Source organism: Podarcis liolepis, assembly GCF_965112155.1.
Source record: "Podarcis liolepis genome assembly, chromosome: 12".
Taxonomy (NCBI): Eukaryota; Metazoa; Chordata; class Lepidosauria; order Squamata; family Lacertidae; genus Podarcis; species Podarcis liolepis.
The window spans coordinates 2306045-2325936 of NC_139563.1; the positions used below are offsets into that span (position 1 = coordinate 2306045).

A 19892-nucleotide genomic window follows, 5' to 3' on the forward strand; every position below is an offset into this window, starting at 1 on the left:
CTGTTGTTGTTATATTATTTCTGTTGGGAGCCACCCAGAGTGACTGGGGAAACCCAGCCAGGTGGGCAGGGTATAAATAATAAATTATTATTAGTATTAGTACTAGTATTAGTATTATTAAAAGTAAAGGTAAAGGGACCCCTGACCATTAGGTCCAGTCGTGGCCGACTCTGGGGTTACGGCGCTCATCTCGCTTTATTGGCCGAGGGAGCCGGCGTACAGCTTCCGGGTCATGTGGCCAGCAGGACTAAGCCACTTCTGGCAAACCAGAGCAGCGCACGGAAACGCCGTTTACCTTCCCGCCGGAGCGGTACCTACTTATCTACTTGCACGTTGAGGTGCTTTCGAACTGCTAGGTTGGCAGGAGCAGGGACCGAGCAACGGGAGCTCACCCCGTCACAGGATTTGAACCGCCGACCTTCTGATCGGCAAGCTCTAGGCTCTGTGGTTTAACCCACAGTGCCATCCGCTTCCCTATTAGTATTATTAGTTGTGTGCAAAAACTCAGCCTTCCTCAGCACAGACAGCAGGTTTGGGGGAAGGGCTTTTGCTCAGGGGTGGAGCACAACGGCTATGTTCTACCTCCACCATCAGACGGACAGAGAGAGACCGAGAAGTTCAGAGGTCCCCACCTGGACGCAGGCCCCTTCGTGCTGGTAGGTGCCCACGGGGCAGTGGCACCCCTCCTCGCAGCCGTCCGAGAAGCAGTCCATCTGGCGGGTGAGATGGGCGCAGCTGTAGGGGCAGCCCTCTTCCTGCAGGCATTCCCGGTACAGACGCCCCACCGGGCAGCCGACCTCTGAGAGGATGGGAGAAGGATCGCAGCAGTGACCAGAGGCCCTTCTCTCGGTCCCTTGGGGAGGACCAGCGCCGGATTTATGTATAAGCCGAACAAGCTATAGCTTAGGGCCCCACTCTCTTGGGGCCCCCAAAAAAATTAAAGGAAAAAACCCTGGATGTGCATTTCCAAAATATAAGATAAAAAACAAATAGAATAAAACCTACCTACAGCAACAGTGTTTTGTGTTGTGTCAGCTCCTATGGTTTAAGTCCTGGGCCCCGCCTGCTAGTCTGCTCCCTCAGATATCACTGGTTTGCTCCTTTCTATATATAGGGTGCCTGTATTCTGCTATTTATAATTATTAGTAGTTGGCATCATATATTTACACCTATTATTATTTCATGTTACAGTGGTGCCCCGCAAGACGAATGCCTCGCAAGACGGAAAACTTGCTAGACGAAAGAGTTTTCCGTTTTGGAGGTGCTTCGCAAAACGAATCTCCTATGGGCTTGCTTCGCAAGACGACAATGTCTTGCGAGTTCCTGCTGGTTTTTTCCCCTTCCCCCCCTTTTTCTAAGCCGCTAAGCCGCTTATCAGCTGATCCGATAAGCCGCTAAAAGCCACTAATAGCACTAATAGCGCTAATCCGCTAATCCGTCAATGGGCTTGCTTCGCAAGACAAAAAAACCGCTAGACGAAGAGAATCACAGAATGGATTCTTTTCGTCTTGCGAGGCACCACTGTGTAGGACTTTATAGAGACTAGAGGCTGAGTCTTTGTAAAAGGTGTTTCTAAAGGAACTTTCGCTCTTGCCAAATGCCAATGTGTTTGCATTATTAAGTTCGTTATGAAAAAAATAATTTTAAGTTAGAGCTTAGTAATTATTTCACTATTAATATACTTCTTCTTAATTGTATTTCAGTTCAGCAATTACTTTGATATAATGCATATTTTGTGATGTGCACTTGGCTTGAGATGCCTATGAGGTCCATAAATGACCATATAGTATATATTCAACACAAAAAAAACAGCAACAATTTGTTGCTGACAAAGGACAGCTGGACATAGAAAGGGCCCTGTTACCTTCAGCAGCTTAGGGCCTCATCAAACCTAAATCTGGTCCTGGTGGGGATGCCTAGCAGGGCCTTCTCGGTGGTAGCACCTCCCAGGCAACTTTGGAACTCGCTGCCTGGAGAAGCTGGATTGGGGAGGAGACAGTGGGCCGGTCTGCACTCCTCAGAGAACTGGGGAGTTTCAGTATTGGGGGGAGCCACCCAGTGGCGGAGGAACCCTCTCTGTCGCATGGGGCGGGGCAAACCGCCTGGTGATGGATGCAAGACATCCGTATGGACTGCGCATGCGTGGCAGCCGGTACAGTAGCCACGCAAGCGGTGCCCACACTGACTGCGTGTGCGCCCTCCGCCGCTCTACAGCTGGGGGGAGGCAGCAGGCCATCTTGTCACCCCCACCCCAGGGCGGTGCCCGGGCGACCTGCCCCCTCTCCCCCCCCCTTCGTACACCCCTGGAGCCACAGACTCACCAAGGCACACTTGTGTGTTGCAGGTCTTGCTCTGGGCGGCCAAGCCCTGGCAGTCGGGCTCCCGGCACCGGCGGATCCGCATTTGCTCTCCTCCTCCGCAGGAGACACTGCAGGGCTCCCAGGGGGACCAGTCGCCCCAGGCATCCTCCTCTGTGGGGAGACAGAGGGGGCAGAGGTCAAGGGAAGGAGGGAGGGAAGGAGGGGAAATATAGCAAAATAGGAATTTTTTTATTATTATTTTTAAAAGTTTAGAACAGAAATGTTAAAAATATATCGGTTTGTTATTATTTTTATCACATTATTATTATTATTATTATTATTATTATTATTATTATTATTAACAATATTCTGTTGGGAGCAGCCCAGAGTGCCTGGGGAGGCCCAGCCACATGGGCGGGGTATAAATTATTATTATTATTATTATTATTATTATTATTATTATTATTATTATCTTCCCCCGTTCTCCTCACCTGGGCAATCTTGCTGGCTCTGGCAAGCTTTCTGCTGCTCCCTGCTGCCCAGGCACCCCCTGCCTCCGTTCTGGGGGGCTGGGTGGTCACACTCGCGGAATCGGAACTCGGCTCCCTCCCCGCAGCTCTGGCTGCAGGGCGACCAGGGCCCCCAGGGGCCCCAGCCCCCATCCAGGCGGCACGAGGGGTCCACGTCGCATTGCAGGTGCCCGGCCACGCAGGTGCTGGGGGAGAAGAAAGGGGGCAGAGGGATGCTAATGGCCGGGCAGACATAACACCATTCACATTTCTTTATTTTTATTTGCAGAAATTGTTTCCATTCTGTGTTTCACATTTCCACGAGAAAAAGAAGGAAAAGAATCTCTAAGTGGTTTATAAGCTGCTTTGAAACAGAAGGTCACAAAATGTCTGAATGAAAGATTATGAATAAAAAGCAAAGTCAAAATTCCATATATAACTGTTCCGCATTTGTAAGAAACAGATTTTTCACTTTGGAACTGCCTGCCACTTGACAACAGTCAGCAGCCTTCATTGTACACTTTTGGCACCTGCTAAAAACATTTTGGTTTAGACAAGCCCAACCAGACATCTAGAATGTGGGTGGGGGTTTTAGTCTGGTTTTAGCTTACTGATTTTAAATTTTGGGAAGGTATTAAATTGTTGTTTTTAATTATTTTTTTATCGATAAACTTACTGTTTTCTTTTCTTTTTGTAAACTACCTTGAGGCTTGTTTGTTTGTTTTTAAATGATTTTTATTAAATTTTTAACAATAGGTACATCAAACATCATATTTCCAAAACAGGAGCTACAAAATCCCCCAAACTGGAATTTCCACAGTAGTAACACACAAAAGAACTGATTTGGTGTTAAGCCAGCATAACATCATCATAAATTAATGGGACAAACTAACTGAACTGCCAAGAATATAGAGTAAATCATGATGCACATAAAAAATGAAACAAAATCAAAGAATGGTGCAAAATCCTAAAATAATTAATGATTGGAAATGGACTGAAGTAATTAAAAAGTAAGTGCAGATTTGAGGAAAGTATTGCCCTCACTTGAGTAAGAACTGCTTTCATCAGCTCAATCCTAAATTTAAGTTTAGGGCTAAAATTTTAAGGCTTCATTTATCCAACCTGATGTTAAAAACACACAGAGAGAGAGACTTTAAAACCATGCATTTAAGCAAACACAGATGTTAAGGTTTTTATCCTAAAAGTGATATTATTATATAACTCATGCTCTCGTTTTGCATTTGCAGTTCAGCTACTGATTGATTGTGTGACTGCAGTACAGTGGTGCCTCGCAAGACGAAATTAATTCGTTCCGCAAGTCTCTTCGTCTTGCGAGTTTTTCGTCTTGCGAAGCACGGTTTCCCATAGGAATGCATTGAAAATCAATTAATGCGTTTCTAGGGAAACCGCCTTCAGACCAGGTCCGGGGACAGTCTGTCCCCGGACCTCTTCTGAAGGCTGGGGGGGGGGGACAAGGGCTTTTCTTCCCACCCCCAGCATTTTAAAAAACCCCGGGACAGCGGAGGACTTCTCCACTGTCCGGGCGATCTTAAAATGCTGGCGGGCGGCATTTTAAAATCGCCCCGGGACAGCGGAGGACTTCTCCGCTGTCCGGGGCGATGTAAAAGCCCCTGGGAAGGCAGGCAGGGGGGACAAAGACTTTCGCCCCCCGCCCGCCTTCAGAAGAGGTCCTGGACCTCTTCTGAAGGCGGGCGGGGGGCGAAAGTCTTTGCTCCCCCCCACCTGCCTTCAAAAGCCCTCCGGGACAGCGGAGAAACGCGCTGTGTTTCTCCGCTCTCCCGGGAAGGCAGGCAGGGGGGAACAAAGACTTTCGCCTCCCGCCCGCCTTCAGAAGGTGTTCCCTCCCCGCCGCCCGGCTTCAGAGCATCGTTCCGAAGCCCGGCGGCGGGGGCAGGTGTTCCCTCCCTGCCGCCCGGCTTCGGAGCATCGTTCCGAAGCCCGGCGGCGGTGGGAGGAGGCGTTCCCGCCCCACCGCCCGGCTTCGGAGGAGGTCCGAGGACAGTGGGGAAGACGCGCTGCGCTTCCCCGCTGTCCCGGATATTTCCCTATGGGCTGTCGTCTTGCGAAGCAAGCCCATAGGGAAATTCGTCTTGCGAAGCGCCTCCAAAACGGAAAACCCTTTCATCTAGCGGGTTTTCCGTCTTGCGAGGCGTTCGTCTTGCGAGGTACCACTGTACATTGTTTATTGCTTTCATCAATTGTTTCATTAGATAGTAAAATCCATGTTAAATTGCTGTTTTGGGGGTTGTTTTTAAAAGTCTGGAACAGATTAATCCATTTTGCATTCCTTTCTATGGGAAAGCGCCTCAGTTTTGGAACACTTTGGTTTTGGAACGGACTTCTGGAACAGATTAAGTTTGAGAACCAAGGTACCTCTGTATTTATATAACTGCAGCACCAGCTAGTGGCAAAATATATGTTATTTTTCCCCCACTGGTGAGCCTAGTTCATGAAAGAAAGGGAGCTTTAGGTAAATTTTGTCAGCCATGCCATGCAAAGAGCTGGTGCCAGAAGATCGCCGTGTTGAGCTTATAAAGTCAACCCAAGCTGCAGTGAAATTTAGGTGTTTTCCACCCAAAAAAACAAAGAAAGGGTGTATAAATCTTACAAAATAAACCAAATAAAGGTATTAAAAGCGTCATTAGCCTGCCTTGGCCAGACTCACCAGTTCTGGCAGGGCCCAGTCACTGTCTCCCCAGGCTGGACGTACTCCCAGGGGGGGAGCCCGGACCACAGAGAGAGATTCCGTCCTTCGGGGACACCTGCCAAGATGAGAAGAAGAGGGAATAATTCAGAGTCGGCAGTTTCCTCCTGCTCCCCTAGCCCTCCTTGTGTGAATCAGGCCCCCTCCATCTTGAATTCCCTCCTCTAAAATCATAGAATCATAGAGTTGGAAGAGACCACAAGGGCCATCGAGTCCAACCCCCTGCCAAGCAGGAAACACCATCAGAGCACTCCTGACATATGGTTGTCAAGCCTCTGCTTAAAGACCTCCAAAGTAGGAGACTCCACCACACTCCTGGGCAGCAAATTCCACTGTCAAACAGCTCTTACTGTAAGGAAGTTCTTCCTAATGTTTAGGTGGAATCTTCTTTCTTGTAGTTTGGATCCATTGCTCCGTGTCCGCTTCTCTGGAGCAGCAGAAAACAACCTTTCTCCCTCCTCTATGTGACATCCTTTTATATATTTGAACATGGCTATCATATCACCCCTTAACCTCCTCTTCTCCAGGCTAAACATGCCCAGCTCCCTTAGCCGTTCCTCATAAGGCATCGTTTCCAGGCCTTTGACCATTTTGGTTGCCCTCCTCTGGACACGTTCCAGTTTGTCAGTGTCCTTCTTGAATTGTGGTGCCCAGAACTGGACACAGTACTCCAGGTGAGGTCTGACCAGAGCAGAATACAGTGGCACTATTACTTCCCTTGATCTAGATGCTATACTCCTATTGATGCAGCCCAGAATTGCATTGGTTTTTTTTAGCTGCCACGTCACACTGTTGGCTCATGTCAAATTTGTGGTCAACCAAGACTCCTTGCCAAATGATTGCCAAGCCCAGCAAACTGGGCTGGGAAAGATCTGTGGCTCAGTGGCAGAGCAGCTGCTTGGCTTACAGAAGGTCACTGGTTCAATCCCCGGGAAAGTCGCTGCCTGCCAGTGTAGACAACACTGAGGTAGGCGGACCGGCTGCTTCCTATGCTCCTTGTAGATGGGTGGTAGTGAAGGGACAGGTTACCCAAACCTGACTGTGTAGTCACCCCAACTAGGCTCCAAACTTCCCAAATTCTTTCTTTGAGGATCCATTAGCTAAAATCCATAAGCTTGAGTTGTATAACACAAAGTAGCCGAATAAACAAAGCCTTCCCCTTTATCAGTCCATGAAGGCGTAATAGATGGCCTTGTCAGTTCCAAGTAGAGAAGGGATGGCGCATCCAACTTATCTTACCGGTTGTAACTATCCTGACCACGGTGGTGCACAGACCCCAGGAATGGCGCCAGGAGTGCCAGATAAAAGTACAGAAACAATTTCTATTCATGCTCAAGGATACAAACTTACGTGTACAAACTCATGAGGCTGGATTCCTGGGGAGGGGGAAAGGGGACCTACAGGGAATATAGGCTGTATGTAACTGCTCTTTAGGTGTGCTTGATTGTGACTGATCACGTAGTGCCTTTCTGCTATTCCGGAGAGCAGAAATAAACTCTTTCTCTGAACCTACCCTTGGTGTCTATTGGCTCCTCCCTCCCTCCTGGGAGCAACAATCACCCGACCCATGGGAAAGGTCTGAAAGGCTACAGTAGAACACGTGCTTGGCATGCAGAAGGTCCTTGATTCATTCAATTCCCCTGCCTGAAATCCTGGAGAGCTTCTGCCAGCCAGCGTCCTCATTACAGAGCTAGATCAGGCAATGGCCTGACTCCAAACAAGGCAGCTCCCTTTGTTAAAGATTCACTCACTCACTCACCCAGCCAGGTGTTCTGGTACTTGCAGCGGCACTGCGCTGGAGGGACGCACACACCATCCTGCAACAGCTGCCCGCCTGGGCAGGCACACGAGAGCTGGCACTGGGGGCTGTCCAAGCAGGCGGTGTCCGGGTGCAGGTCCTCGCAGGTGCGTGGGCAGGCCTTGCCGCAGGGGAACGACACCTGGCCCCCGCTGCAGTCTGGGGGGAACCAGGAAAAAGCCACTCAGATCTCTGCGCGCACCTGGGGGGTGAACTTTCACTCCGTGTTCCCACCCAGGGCCGGATTGAGGTCTGATGCGGCCCTCAGCTCCTGAAGGTAATGGGACCCTTTCTATGTCCAGCTGCCCTTTGTCAACAACAAATTGTCACTGTTTTTTGTGTTGAATGTTTGCTATATGGTCATTTATGGACCTCATAGGCATCTCAAGCTATTTGCACACCACAAAATATGTATTTTATTAAAGTCATTGCTGAACTGAAATACAATTAAGAAGAAGTATGTTACTAGTGAAATAATTATTAAGCTCTAACTTAAAATGATGTTTTATGCATAACAAAATAATGCAAACACAATGGCATTTGGCAAGAACAAAAGTTCCTTTAATGTAGAAACACAGTTTACAAAGACTCATAACCTAGTCTCCAGAAACTTCCTATAACATGAAATAATAATAGGTGTAAATATATGATGCAAACTGCTAATAATCATAAATAGCAGAATGTAGGCACCCTATATATAGAAAGGAGCAAACCAGTGATATTTGAGGGAGCAGACTAGCAGGCGGGGGCCATTCCTTACATCATAGGAGCCGACACAACACAAAACTATGTTGCTGTATGTAGGTTTTATTTTATTTGTTTTTTAATCTTATATTTTGGAAATGTACATCCCATCAGATGTCAAGGAAATAAACAGCTATCTGCCTTTCAGAAGGCACCTGAAACCAGCCCTGTTTAGGGAAATCTCTAATGTTTGGTGTTTTATTGTGTTTTAAATATTCTGTTGGGAGCTGCCCAGAGAGACTGGGGAAAGCCAGCCGGGTGGGCGGGGTACGTACGTACGTACGTATAAATAAATAAATAAATAAATAAATAAATAAATAAATAAATAAATATTATTATTCCTGTTCATCAATATCAATGTCTTAGCAACCCTTAGGGCAGGTGGGCTCCATTTTCGCTCTCCCATTGTCACTTTTCACGCAACAGCTATAGAGTTCAAACGAAAATTCCCCTCTGAAAATCTTAAATTCTTCTCCAACGTATTATTGATATAATCCCACGCTTTCTCCCAAAACTTACTAACCGTGGGACGGTGTAAAAGCAGGTGTTTCAAAGGAGCCTGATCCAATTAATTTATTACCAATAAATAAAATTCTGTTGGGCGTGAGCGAATTTTCCTTCTGAAAATGTGGGTATAAAGGGTGTTTTTTGAGGACCACTGTTGTATGTTCTGACATTCATCCCCCCAACGTCAGTGCCACCCCCACCTCTCTGATTATGGGGCTTTTGGGGGGGCAACAACAGCACCCCCCAGAATGTCTTTTTTGTTTTGTTTTGTAATTTTATTTTTTTACCAACCACCAAAACACAAACAGTGAAACCCCCCAGGGGTTGGGTATACAATATTCAATAATATACATATTCAATAATAACATATTCAAATCAACCATATGTACACTATATACCTTAACACTCCTCCTTCCACAAGATTTATTTAACTTTTAACATTTTAATTCTCCCAAATTGTTTAAACCTACTCAAATAATTCAATATCTTCTCAAACCAATCCTCCCCCTCTCTCAATGACCTTAAATCCTTTCATTCTGTGTATCTTCACAGTTAAAGGTAAAGGTAAAGGTACCCCTGCCCGTACAGGCCAGTCGTGTCCGACTCTAGGGTTGTGCGCCCATCTCACTTAAGAGGCCGGGGGCCAGCGCTGTCCGCAGACACTTCCGGGTCACGTGGCCAGCGTGACGAAGCTGCTCTGGCGAGCCAGCACCAGCGCAGCACACGGAAACGCCGTTTACCTTCCCGCTATAAAGCGGTCCCTATTTATCTACTTGCACTTAAGGGTGCTTTCGAACTGCTAGGTGGGCAGGAGCTGGGACCGAAAGACGGGAGCTCACCCTGCCGCGGGGATTCGAACCGCCGACCATACGACTGGCAAGTCCTAGGCACTGAGGTTTTACGCACAGCGCCACCCGCATCCCATCTTCACAGTTAGGTATTCTAAAATTATCTGCCCAGCCCATTGCACCTTCTCACCTTCACACTCGGTGACTCTGTCGTGGCACGAGAGGGTCTGCCGGGCTTCGCCAGGGCAGGGAAGCCCCCCAAAGCGGGCAGGGGGGTTGCTGCACTCCCGGCTCCGGGCCGACTCTCCTCCGCAGGCGTCGCAGGGGGACCAGGGGCTCCACGTGCTCCAGGCCCCGTCCACTGTGAGGAGCAAGAGAAAAGGGGGGGGGTGTCTGCTGAGCCCTCCCTCTTTCCTCGATATCAATTTTTATTAAAGGTTTTCAATGTAAAATACAATAAAAGCCAAACTGATCAAAAGAAGGTACCGTAATTTTTGCTCTATAAGACTCACTTTTTCCCCTCCTAAAATGTAAGGGGAAATGTGTGTGCGTCTTATGGAGGGAATGCAGGCTGCGCAGCTATCCCAGAAGCCAGAACAGCAAGAGGGATTGCTGCTTTCGCTGCGCAGCGATCCCTCTTGCTATTCTGGCTTCTGAGATTCAGATTTTTTTTCTTGTTTTCCTGCTCCAAAAACTAGGTGCGTCTTGTGGTCTGGTGCGTCTTATGGAGCGAAAAATACGGTAAGCAGGAAAGAAGCGAGAATAAGCAAAGGAAAGAAGGAAGAAGGAAAAGAAGGGAAAATAAACACAAGGTGCTCCGTTATATTGTAACCCAGGCTTCCTCAAACTCGGCCCTCCAGATGTTTTGAGACTACAATACCCATCATCCTTGACCACTGGTCCTGCTAGCTAGGGATCATGGGAGTTGTGGGTCAAAAACATCTGGAGGGCTGAGGATGAGGAAGCCTGGGTGTTTCTATTTTGCTTAATGTATGTAGGGTTTGGTGTCAGCGTTGCTCGTGCTGTTCATTTGTGTTCCTTTGGTGGTGAGAGAGGTTGGGGTTGGCCTAGGGTGTGGTTGTTCATTTGTGGTTGGCTGTGGTGATCTTTGTTTTCATGTGTGAGTGTGGTGGGTAGGTGTTTTGGATCAGGTTAGCCATCTTGATTTATATGCCATTGGTGGATTATTGTCATTGTCTTGTTGGGCTGTGTATGTGATAAAGGGGAGCCATACCGGGGTGAAGGCGTCTTCCTCTATTTGTCCCCATGTCAGTTTCAGTTTATTGGTTAATTTTTCTAGTAGGGCTGTTTCCCATACTATTTGGTACCTTGGTCCATGATTACTCCTGACAGGTCTCTCCAGTGTCTGGCTATGATGTTTCTGGCTGCTGAAAGTAGGTGGGTGATGAGTTCTTTGTGGTGTAAGTGGGCATTGTTGTCTTGGAAGATGTTTAGTAGGGTCAATTCTGGGGTGATGTCTAATACTTGCTTAGTTATTTTACATATTTCTCGTATGGCTGTTGTCCAGAATAGTTGGATTTTGTGACACTCCCACTAGATGTGGAGGTATGTGCCTGTGGAGATGCACCCTCTTCAGCATTTTGGTGAGGTTCCTCAAATCAGTAATGTTCAACTACGAAGCTTGGCGGGTGCCAGTCGCTGCCTCTCAGCCTAGCCTACCTCTCAGGGCTGTTGTGACGATTAAACGGAGGCGAGAAGAACCCTCTAGGTCACCTTGAGCTCCTCAAGGTGGGCTATAAACGCACAATAAGAATATTGCACAGTAGGAAGAAAGGGGGCTGAGCCCCCCCTCCCCATCTGAGCCTTTCCCTCCCTAACCACTTTTACAAAAGTTCACTTGCGGGATCTGTGAGTCTGTGAGCCACCCTCCTGTTTGCCCCAGAGGTTTGGTACCTGGGCAGAAAGAGTCCATGGGGCACTCCTTCCTCTGGAGCTGGATTCCGCTGTCCCCGTGCTGCTCCTGCAGTCCCTCGCACTCGGGACCCCCGTTCTGGGGCTTGGGGCAAGCGCAGGCCCGGTAGCGGGTGACCATCTCGTTGCCACACGTCCTGGAGCAAGGGCTCCACGGGGACCAGTCGCACCAGCCGCCGGGAACTAGAATAAGGAGGGAAAGAGGCTGCTGGGGTCCTAATGAAGCCTTTCCCATGGGGGGGGGCTCCTTCCTCTCTGTGAGGCCCCCCTCTGCCCGGCAAAACCTCCCTGTGGGACTCACCGGCACAAGCTTGACTGGTGCAGATCAGCTTCCCTTTGGAGCAGGTGCTGGGAAGAGAGAAAGAGGCAGGAGATGGGAGTCCCCCTTGCCTGTCGTCGACGTGCAAGATAACAAAAGCATTCTGGGAAATGATTTATAATGAGTTGAAAAAAATGTTTAAAATAACTTTTTTTGGGGGGGGGGGACGGACCAGAGACTTTTCTACTAGGTACTTTATGTGCAGAGATTCCGAAGGAGCAGAAACGACTATTCATGTGTGCGACGACAGGAGCACAGATACTACTGGCCCAGAGATGGAAAGACGATAAAGTTCCGACCAGAGACAAATGGTTGATGAAGATGATGGACTACGCCGAAATGGCGAAATTGACCGGGGAAATCAGAAACCAAGAAGAGAAGAACTATAAGAAGGAATGGAGAAAATTTACAATGTGCTCAAGAGAACACTGTAAAGAACTAAAAACTTTGGCAGGATTTGAGTCATGCTTGTAATATATGAAGAATTATGGTAAAAAATGGATTATTTTGGTGTTTTTTTGAAAAACAGAGAAAATAAGGGAGGCAGCTGAAAAAAAAGATTGATAATGGTAACCATGGAAGGGTGGAGGGGAGCCAAGGGATTTAGGGAATCCTAAATGATGATGTTGATGTTCTGTATAATGTTTGAATTCAAATTGGTTATGCAAAATTCAATCAATCAGTCAATCAATCAATCAATGGAAGTGTCCCCGAGAGCCATTTAGTCCAGGGGTCAGCAAACTTACTGTGCCCCGGGCCGGTGTCTCCAGCGCCAACCGTGCGGCAGGCTCATACGCATGCGCACACATTATTTCCAGCGCACTTCCGGGTCAGAGGAGCACCGGAAATAGCTTGTGCGCATGTGCACGGGCCTCCTCTGACACGGATGTGCACTGGAAATAACACTTGCGCATGCGCAAATAATGCTTACGCATGCGCACAAGCTATTTCCAGTGCTCCTCCAACCTGGAAGTGGGCAGCTGCGCAGCGCAGTGCTGGTAAGAGCAAGCGGCGGGGGTCACTGCGGGCCAGATAAACGAGTTCCTCGGGCCTTATCCAGCCTGTGGGTCTTAGTTTGGGGACCCCTGATCTAGACTAACCTAAGGTTACCAGAAGCAATGACTAACCTAGACAGCATCTTAAAAGCAGAGACATCACCTTGCCAACAAAGGTCTGTATAGTTAAAGCGATGATTTTCCCAGTAGTGATGTATGGAAGTGAGAGCTGGACCATAAATAAGGCTGATCACTGAAGAATGGATGCTTTTGAATTATGGTGCTGGAGGAGACTCTTGAGAGTCCCATGGACTGCAAGAATATCAGACCTATCCATTCTGAAGGAAATCAGCCCTGAGTGCTCACTGGAAGGACAGATCCTGAAGCTGAGGCGCCAAGACTTTGGCCCCCTCATGAGAAGAGAAGCCTCCCTGGAAAAGACCCTGATGTTGGGAAAGATGGAGGGCACAAGGAGAAGGGGACGACAGAGGATGAGATGGTGCGACAATGTTCTCGAAGCTACCAGCATGAGTTTGACCAAACTGTGGGAGGCAGTGGAAGACAGGAGTGCCTGGCGTGCTCTGGTCCAGGGGGTCATGAAGAGTCAGACACGACTAAACAACTAAACAACAACAAAGTTACCAGATGTCCCTGTTTCCCGGGGATAGTCCTTGGATTTATAAATCAGTCCCCATACAAAATCCATTGAAGTTGAAAAGTGTCCCTGGATCCATTGGAAAAAATCTGGTAACCTTAGACTAACCCCCTGCAATGCTGGACTCACAAGTAAATGATAACAGAATCATGGAGTTGTAGAGGCCGGAGGTGCGCCCAATCTGCTGCAGTGCAGGAATCGCAGCTAGATAGTAGCTGGCTTTTGACCCCCGCCCCCCCTGGAGGCCCCAGATCTCTGCCTGGCCTCACCAGGTGTTGCATCCGTCGGAGCGAGGGATGGTCTCTCCCGGCAGGTGTCGGAGGCCGGTGAGCAGGTCCAGGCAGGTGCAGAGGTGCTTCTCCACGCAGGCCGTGCCGTTCAGGACTTTCCCCCCAGTGCAGTAGCAGCCGGGCTCGCAGGTCCACAGGCAGTGCTATGGGGGGTGGAGAGGGGGGGTGAGGGGGGCAGGGAGACGAAGGCACAGGGCAGCGAGGAGGGGCAGGGTTCGCAAGAGAGTGCCGGGGTCTGCCGCAGCCTCTGGCAACCCAGCAAGGCAGAGCTACGTGCACCATGCAGCCGTGCCGGCTGGGGCAGGCGGGAGTTGAACCTCACAGGGTTGTTGTGAGGATGACAAGACCACCTTGAGCTCCTTGGGGGCGGGAAGGTGGGGTAGGAAAGCAATTAATGAAGATGAAATATGTCCCAGAGACAAAAGCCGTGGGCTGGGGGTCCCCCAGGCAGAGATGCCCACTGGGTCTCACCGAGATGTCATCGCAGGAGCGGGGGCAGGGGGGCCCACAGCGGCTGTAGGCGGCGCCCTCCAGGGCAGAGCAGTCCACACCTGTGCCAGGTAGGAAAGAAAGGACAGGTGAAGTCCCCGAGGGGAAGAGACTTGGGCAGTGCCCACAACCTCTCCCCACAACCACCCTCCAAAAGTGCAGCTTCCTGGGCCCTAAAGTGACTGGCAGGGAGGCAGGCAGGCAAATGGATGGCGCCAGAGGGGGATCAGGAGATCAAGTAGCCCCCCAACGGGGAACTCACTTCCCCCACTTTCCCCTGTCCCAATTTCTGGACTCCTGTTACAGTCATACCTCGGGTTACAGCCGCTTCATTTTGCGTTTTTTTCAGGTTACGGACCACCAAAACCTGGAAGTACCAGTATGGGTTACTTCCGGGTTTTGGCGGTTGCGCATGTGCAGAAGTGCCGAATCGCAACCCATGCAGGTTGCAAATGCTGTGGGTTTCGAACATGCATCCCACATGGATCATGTTTGCTGTGGGATTCGAACATGCATCCTGCATGGATCATGTTTGCAACCCGAGCGTCCGCTGTATGCCGTGGTTACTATCATTTCAGATATCTCGATATGTGGGGCGCACCTTGCCCACCTAGAAATATACTTCGCCCCTTCTGCACCCCTCCCCTGAATATATATATTTTTGCGGTGCCATCGCTGAGCAGGCAGGAGGACTTTTCAGGCTCTATTGCAGGGCGAAGGTGACGTCATGGCTGGAGACGTCGTCTGGGGAGATCTGGGTCCAAATCTTCTTCGGCCACAAAACTCTCTCTCTCTCTGTCTCTGCCTAGTCTCCCTTGCAGGGTTGCTGGGAAGACAAAGCCAGTGTCTGTGTGGGGAGAGCCATGCCGGTTCACCACAGAGGTAGAGCCTGAAAGTAGCCCCCAAGACTTCTCTTCCTGGCCCCCGGCACTCTCCCCAGGCGCCTCCTCCGCTCCCCAGCCCTGCTTGCCCCCTTTCGCTTGCCTGGGATGTTTCCTTGAACCTCAATAATAATAATGCCTGGAAGGGTTGCGTGCAAAGGGGTGTTAACCTTTCGCTCCAACATAAACGGACGTTTGTGGCCCAGACTGCTTTGGCCCCTGGGGGCGATGTGGCCCCCGAGAGGCACCCCGGAAGGGAATGCGGCCCTCAGAGGGAAAAGGGTTCCCTGCACCTTGAGTTGACACTGAGCCACTTAGGAAAACGAGGGTGGAATAAGAATGGGATTGTAGCATTGTAGAGCTGGAAGGGACCCCCAAGGTCATCTAGGCGGGGCTGCCCTTGATGATGATGATGATGATGATGATGATGATAATAATAATAATAATAATAATAATAATAATAATAATAATTTATTATTTATACCCCGCCCATCTGGCTGGGTTTCCCCAGCCACTCTGGGTGGCTTCCAACAAAACACTAAAATACAATAACCTATTAAACATTAAAAGCTTCCCTAAACAGGGCTGCCTTCAGATGTCTACTTCAGATGAGCTACTTTTAATATGAGGCTGCATTTTAAATTGCATTTTAACCTGTATTTTAAATTGGATTCCCCCCCCCATTATGTTTTTACTGTAATTTTACTGGTGTTAGCTGCCCTGAGCCCGGCTCTGGCCGGGGAATAAAGAAAATCTATTATTATTATTATTATTATTATTATTATTATTATTATTATTATTAGCCCAACCCTCTGTAGCAGGTCGCTGAAATAGCTCTTGTCACACCACAGTGGTGCCTGCTCCCAAGCGCACACTTCCCCCAGGTAGCAGGGGCCATCCTTCTTACAGGAAGGGCTTTCCAGAACCCCCCCCCCCATTTTGGGGTGAGGGGGAAGAGCGATGGGACAGCGGCAGAGATTTTACTGAAATGTCTAGGTGTGTCTCTGGCATGCAGGGTCTTCTGATCCCAGCCCTGACTCACCTGGACACGGGTTCAAGCTGCATCCCTCCACCTGGGTGGGGACCCCCTCGCAGTAGTCGCCGCCCCCCTGTGGGGCGGGGGTGTCGCAGGCTCTCGCCCGGCTCCTCATGCCTCCCCCACAGCTGGCGGTGCAGTCGGCCCAGGGGCTCCAGCCCCCCCAGCCCCCGTTCCCTGCAACCACAGGGGAGAAACGAGCATGTGTGGGTCGCTGGGCCCCCCATTGCAGACTCCCTCCCTCCTGTGTGGTTTTGCCCCCCAGGTGGGGGAAAGAGGGAAGTTGTTGTTATAAGAATTCTAAGATCTCAAATATTAACGAAATGTACATAAATGTACTAGGGTAAACACATACATAAATATATGAACCATGTGTCTGAAATAGTATAGGAGAACAATACTGAAGCCATTTGGACTCTCCCAGTGACCTCAAATATTCCTCTGCAGGAAGGGAGGAAAATGGGGAAACCCTTCCCACTGTCTTTTTGCTTGCAAATCCTGTCTTAAGGGCATATTTGTGCATGAATAAATATGTGACCTGGATTCAGTATCTAAAGTATTAACTATCACAAAAGAATGGCCAAGCTGCAACCAGTGACCATTAGCAGGTATCCTGGAAGACAGGATTTCTGCTGCAGACCGCCTCCTTCTGTGATGTATGTATGATGTTTAGGGGGTGGTGGTCTTGAGCTACAGGGTGGGTAATTTCAAAAGTCTATATAAGGGCTTGCACACCATTGTTCTGGGTTCCTCCTCCCTCCTGCGTGTGAGGGGAGCACCCTGTTGCAACAGCTTTAATAAAGATCAGGCTTACTAGCTGCTTTGCTTCTCAATATTCTCTGGCTGGCCTCTGTTATTTTCTCCGACCGATAGAGAACCGATATAAGGACTCTATACGGCGTCTTGGGTCCCCCATAAAGGAAAAGGAGCAGCTTTTTCTTATAACATTGCGAAAGTGAAGTCTTGACTCTTGGAAGGCAGCAGGAAGGAATAGGGGTGTTTAGGGGGACACTTACGGGCGCAGGGCTGGGCCTGGCAAGGTTTGTCCTCGCGTTCGGGACCCAAGCAGGGCAGCCCCATCCCAGACGGAGGGGGGTCCGTGCAGAAGTGGTACCGGTTCCGTAGCCCCAGCCCGCAGGACGCTGAGCACTCGCTCCAGGGGGTCCATTCTGACCACTGGCCGTTCACTGGGGAAAAGGGAAGTCACCAGTAAAAAGGTCTGAATGGGAGATGGCGAGCTGTGATCTTTCTGGGGGAGACCCTAGATGGAGAAGGGGGTGGGATGGGGGCACAGCAAGACTCAGATTGTGGACAGAATGTCCTCCTTCACAGAGAGTTGGCCTGTGGAACTCCTTCCCACAGGAGACAGGGATGGCCACAAACCTGGATGGCTTTAAAAGAGGATCAGATAAATTCATGGAGGAAGAGAGGGCTACTAGATATGACAGCTCTGTTAGAATTCCTGCTCCATGATTGCAGTCATGGGGTTGTTGTCTTTCACATGACGGTGTATGTTTTGACTCCACAGAGTGGGAAGGGACGGAGACAGGATGTTTGTGTTCCTGTGTTCCGTGAAGTGGGACTATTGTCCTTTGTTCTTTTTCTTTTTACTGTCTGATGCTAGAGAGAGAGGGAGCTGTGTTGCAGTGCTCCGTGTGTGTTTATATGTAAATAAAGTAGATTAGCCAAAATGCTGAGTTGCTGAGGTCTGTTACACATGATGCGCAAACTCTGCGGATCCCTAAGTGTGCCGGTGTCGGCTGGCATCGGTCACTGTGATGTTCGGGCTGAAGAAAGCTTTTGAAGCTCCCGAACGATTGACCAGGAGGGAGAGAACATGCCAGTCGGGCATGTGTCTCTGCCAGGGTCCTACTCGAGTGTAGGCTGAACTCCTGACAAGCTCTGCTCTGCCTGTGGGAAGCCCACAATCCGGATCCGAGCAGAAGAGCAACTCTCTCCTCTTGTGGTTTTCAGCAACTGCTCTTCAAAAGCATCACTATCCAGGATGTGGAGGAAGATTGCAGCTCTCATGGCTAGGAGCCATCAACAGCCCCAGGTGATTCAAGATCACCTGAAAGGGCCCGAGCTCTTTGCAAAGGGAAGCAAGAGGACGGCTGTTTCGGAGCAAGAACCTCCAAACTAAAAGTGTCCCAGCGAGTCAGGCCTTACCGTCACCGCAGGCTGCCCTGGAGCAGTTGCGCACCCGACCGGAGAGGCAGGTGCTGCAGAGAGGAAGAGAGAGTGTTTTTAGTGCAGGGTAACCATCCTCATATCACCGACATGCTTCATCATCATCATCTTCATTTATAATTTGTATACCGTCTTTCTATCTTAAAATACTCAAGGCGGCATACAAGCTGAAGAAACAAAAAATGTGCATCTTATTACAATGTAATGCAATACAAAAATGTGAGAATAAAACATAACTTTAAAATAGGTAATCTACATCAAAAAGTAACATTCAACAATCATTAGAATAGTATAAAATAATAATATCAACATATACAATACGATACGATATCTTTATTGTCATTGTCCCAAACAGAACAATGATATATAAAAGTTAAACAGAAATCCACTCAACAGTTACAATAAATAATATCGAAACTATAATCAATAAGACAATGGCAAGCCACAGTACATAAAACAATACAATACATATTGAGAAGCAGAGACTGGAGGGTGGAGCAAGGCAGGTGGAAGGAGGCCTTGCCTGATGGAGTCTCCCCCCTCACAGTTCTTCCTCCAGGAACAGCTCCCTTATGAGGACTCCTAGGGTCGGAGGGTGGGGCAAGACAGGTAGAAGGAGGCTTCAGTCTAATTAAGGCATGAAGGGGTTAAAACCATGGAGTAAGCTGTCCTGCCAGGCTTAGCTATGTCCACTTCCCCTTACCTGGGGAGGAACTAGGGAGGACTCAAGCTTTTGTTCTCCTCCAATCTACTTGTGAATCTCAGCGCACGAAGAGAGTTGAGCCAGTTGCTCCAGCTCAGACCGCATGGCTGTCACCAGCCACTCTTGAGTTCCTATACCAAGAATCTAGCAACTTTCCAAGCAAGCTAAGTTTCACTGCCTGTGCAACCGTTCTGAAGCACGTGAATCTGACCTTTGGAGTATTTGTAACCATTTTTTAACTTACCAAAGGTGTGGTCTTTTCCAATGCTGGGGGAAGAGGGAAACTTTGGGGAAAAGCCTTTTTTGGAACTCGCTTGAAAGGGCATATTTTTTAAAGCCTATATGTCTCTCTCCCCCCCAATAGATTTTATTAAAGTTTGAAAGAAAATATACAAAGGTCATTATCAAATATCTTTTTATCTAAGATAAAAAACTATAATTAAAATCACAAAGCAAAAGGAAGAGAAGAGGGAAAGAGAGAGAACTTTCGATTCTGTGTCTCTCAGCTTCTTCTTCAGTCCTCAAGCCCAGACATAAGATCATTTTTTTCCCACACAAAAAGTCTATAAGAAATTCCCAAACTTAATACTGACAATGGTTTTTCTTTGATTGAACCCCCTTCCACTTTGCCATCCCAGCCAAGCCCAATAATTTTAACCACCGTTCCTCCATGCAAGGCGACAACGAATCTCGTGTATAGACAAGTCTCACTGCTAACAACCTATATTTCTATGCTTTGCAGCATATTTTCTTTCTTTTTTAAAAATCATTTTTATTGATTTTCCAATAAAAACAGCCAATCAACATATCCACATCATAATCCAATTGAACACAAGAAACTAAAAATTAAAAAAGACCAAATTGTACTCCAAATTGTAATTATTAATTTTTTTCTGGGTCCCCACAGTCTGGACCTCTGAAGCATATCTCCAGATCTTCAGTATTGCCTCTTTTCGTGCCACGAGAAGCTTTGTGGCATATTTTCTGACTCTCAATCTCTGCTGGGGTCCTCTCACAAAGAGAGTCCTTGC

The 19892-nt window shown here is 48.6% G+C and overlaps 1 protein-coding gene across 2 annotated transcripts in view; it reads right to left on the minus strand.

The window, feature by feature from the left end:
• The window catches only part of LOC310689188 (SCO-spondin-like), a 179159-nt gene that overhangs the window by 42489 nt on the left and 116778 nt on the right, over positions 1–19892 (minus strand). For both annotated transcript variants that reach the window (XM_083466452.1, XM_083466451.1), the window contains exons 68-80: positions 18138–18190; positions 16985–17155; positions 15975–16145; positions 14034–14113; positions 13542–13705; positions 11605–11651; positions 11286–11486; positions 9562–9732; positions 7294–7491; positions 5496–5592; positions 2792–3015; positions 2322–2471; positions 633–799 (exon numbers count right to left, since the gene is read on the minus strand). In XM_083466452.1, the coding sequence (XP_083322578.1) occupies positions 633–799; positions 2322–2471; positions 2792–3015; positions 5496–5592; positions 7294–7491; positions 9562–9732; positions 11286–11486; positions 11605–11651; positions 13542–13705; positions 14034–14113; positions 15975–16145; positions 16985–17155; positions 18138–18190 (1894 nt within the window). The remainder of the gene's footprint in view (positions 1–632; positions 800–2321; positions 2472–2791; positions 3016–5495; positions 5593–7293; positions 7492–9561; positions 9733–11285; positions 11487–11604; positions 11652–13541; positions 13706–14033; positions 14114–15974; positions 16146–16984; positions 17156–18137; positions 18191–19892) is intronic.